The following is a 2,500-nucleotide window of genomic DNA, read 5'->3' on the forward strand; positions in this document are numbered from 1 at the left end:
AGACCTATCAGTCTCTGTGTGAAAATAAAATAACGATGCTGACACCTTTCTCAGGTTATTTTTTTGACCTGTGCTTTGCTCCAAAATCACAGGTGAAAATGTCCATTCTATGACCTGAACACGTTCAATATACTCTCAAAAACATGTTTGACTACACAGATCAGTCCTCAAACGCTACTAAACTCACTTTAGACTACGTTCAGTAAATTCACACTTCTCAGGCACATTGATTTAAACTCAGCCCGGGGACAACAGGACACACTAATCCCACATTAACGGACGTGTAATGTCTCTTTTCTAATCCCCGCTCGCATTCAGGCCCTCAGGAACACTGTGCAAACAAGTGAAACGACGGCCTTGGCATTCCAAATATTCCCTCCCTGGGGCTCCACATTTCCATGGGACGGGAATTCACTGGAGAATATTTCCCTCCGGGAACATCAGATCGTTTTTGGATGAATTTGCTACGAATACTGTTGTCAAGGGGACACAAAGAACTCGGAGAGACCGTGCATGCGTGTGTGTTTGAGTAAATCAACAGCAGTCTTCATAAAAACAAACGCTTTACCCCGCCACACTCTCTCAGACGCGCTTGTGAACAGCAAGAGATTCCCAGGAGCTAACTTTAGAGCTTGAATGCACTGGAAGTCACTTTGGATAAAAATGCATGTAAATATATTTCAGACACATTCCGATTCCAGGCCAGAACCCCCGTCCACTTCCTCCATCTGGCCACATCCTACACCCAAATATGACAATCTACGTCCATATGTAAGCACATAGCGCCTACATGCATTATAACAAACATAGAAAAGGAACGGTTTCCTATAAATATACAATATACACGCTCTAGTCCTAATAAAGTGCTGTCGTAGTCTTCTCCAGTTGGACCATCTGCCTCAACGTTCCACGTTTTGTGCTGTCTGAGATGACGTTCTGCTCACTACAATCGTACAGAGTGGTTACCCGAGTTACCATAGCGGTTCTATTTTTATTGGCCGATTAGATAGCCCCGGGATAACAGGACACGCTAATCCCACATTATGAATAAGTAGGTGTGCAGGTGTTCCTAATAAAGTGATTAAAGTGTCCCAAATATTCCGGGTTCAATATAAGTTAAGCTCTAACGACTTAAGCATAATTAACTAAAGTAGAGAAAACGTAGGGACGAGCCTACATACATTTTTGCGGTAGTCAACATTACTTGATTAAGGTTCATGATACCTAATGCATTAGCTGATAGCAACAGAACCCGCTAGAGTTCAAAATAACACACATACGGACGTTTCCTGGTTGTCAAAGGTTAGCGGAACAGCGTGGTGGTTCGTGCGCTGAAGCACACCTCTGTGTGCACTCACACGTCCACTTAAAATCACCCAAACACTGAGCCATTGAGCCAAAATGGCGAAACCTGACATAAGCGTCCAACTGCTTTGGGGCCACTGAATGCTATCAGATTTGTGGTTTGTGGTGGTATAAAGCGTTCTATTCCTTTAGGTTTGATGATGCAAGATGTTGACCAAAGTCATGCAACCCTGATCCTGACAAGAGGACAAGTTGCAGGACATGACCTTTAAAATCAGCTGTTGCTAAACACCGAGATAACCGACCCGTCTGCTGGGTCACCTGCTACTAGCACATCTTATCAGCACCAGCTTGCATGCCCAACACAGTAAACATTCACATGCATTAGGCAATTGAAACGGAGCACACAAAAACTCACCACCATCACCACGACGACAAGTGTGAAATCAATTATCCGGTCAGTATGTTAGTGAAGAGGGACCAGTCGAGGTTGAGGCCCCCCCGCCAAATGTGCTACGTGAAACAACATTAGTTACCATGAGAAATGAGTGGGAAAACCAGCCACCAGTTAAAAGACACCAGTTAAAAGACACCCAGATGCGTTGCGTCCGTTCCACCACGAGGAGGTCGGAGTTGTCCATCCATACCTGACTGCAGCGGCGCTCCTGTGACTGCATTTCTGCTCGCTTGCAGACCGTCGGCATGGGCGGCGGTTGTAGCGGCGTGACCGGCCCTCAGCAAAGAACCCGCGATCCTCTGCTTCATCTCAGAAGAAAGGACGCGACCCTTCAACATCCACTCTTGCATCTTGTTGACGGTGACGCCAGGATGCTTGGCGACAGCGGCGTCGTTGCAGGACTGGCGTGTGGTTGGCTCTGGGACATCGTCCGAAGGTGCTGTAGGGTCGACGGCCAACCCCTTCCTATGAGGAGCTCGCGAGACCATCGCATCCTCGCCGCGAAGGCGCGGCGTTCCCTGAAAGCCCACGCCGCAGGTGTTCCTCGCGACTCAAATACTCGACCTTGCTATCGCTCGTGGACCTCTGGAGTTTGGCCCTCGCGGCAGGAATGTTTTGCAAGCTCCTGCTCTGTAAAGACAGCGTGAAACCCTCCCCGTAGCGTCCGGGGAACGTCAAATCGGCCAATTCGACCAATTCGGCCAATTCAGAGTCGTAAACCATTCGGTGACCGTTCCG

The 2,500-nt window shown here is 47.9% G+C and overlaps 1 protein-coding gene across 1 annotated transcript in view; it reads right to left on the bottom strand.

Annotated features, from left to right (window-relative positions):
- The window catches only part of LOC127618609 (rho GTPase-activating protein SYDE2-like), a 12,809-nt gene that overhangs the window by 9,080 nt on the left and 1,229 nt on the right, over positions 1-2,500 (bottom strand). Inside the window, exon 1 of the mRNA XM_052091175.1 lies at positions 1,953-2,500. This exon is cut by the window's right edge and continues 1,229 nt beyond it. Within this exon, the coding sequence (XP_051947135.1) occupies positions 1,953-2,250 (298 nt within the window). The 5' untranslated portion in view covers positions 2,251-2,500. The remainder of the gene's footprint in view (positions 1-1,952) is intronic.

This window comes from Xyrauchen texanus, chromosome 25, assembly GCF_025860055.1.
Source record: "Xyrauchen texanus isolate HMW12.3.18 chromosome 25, RBS_HiC_50CHRs, whole genome shotgun sequence".
Taxonomy (NCBI): domain Eukaryota; kingdom Metazoa; phylum Chordata; class Actinopteri; order Cypriniformes; family Catostomidae; genus Xyrauchen; species Xyrauchen texanus.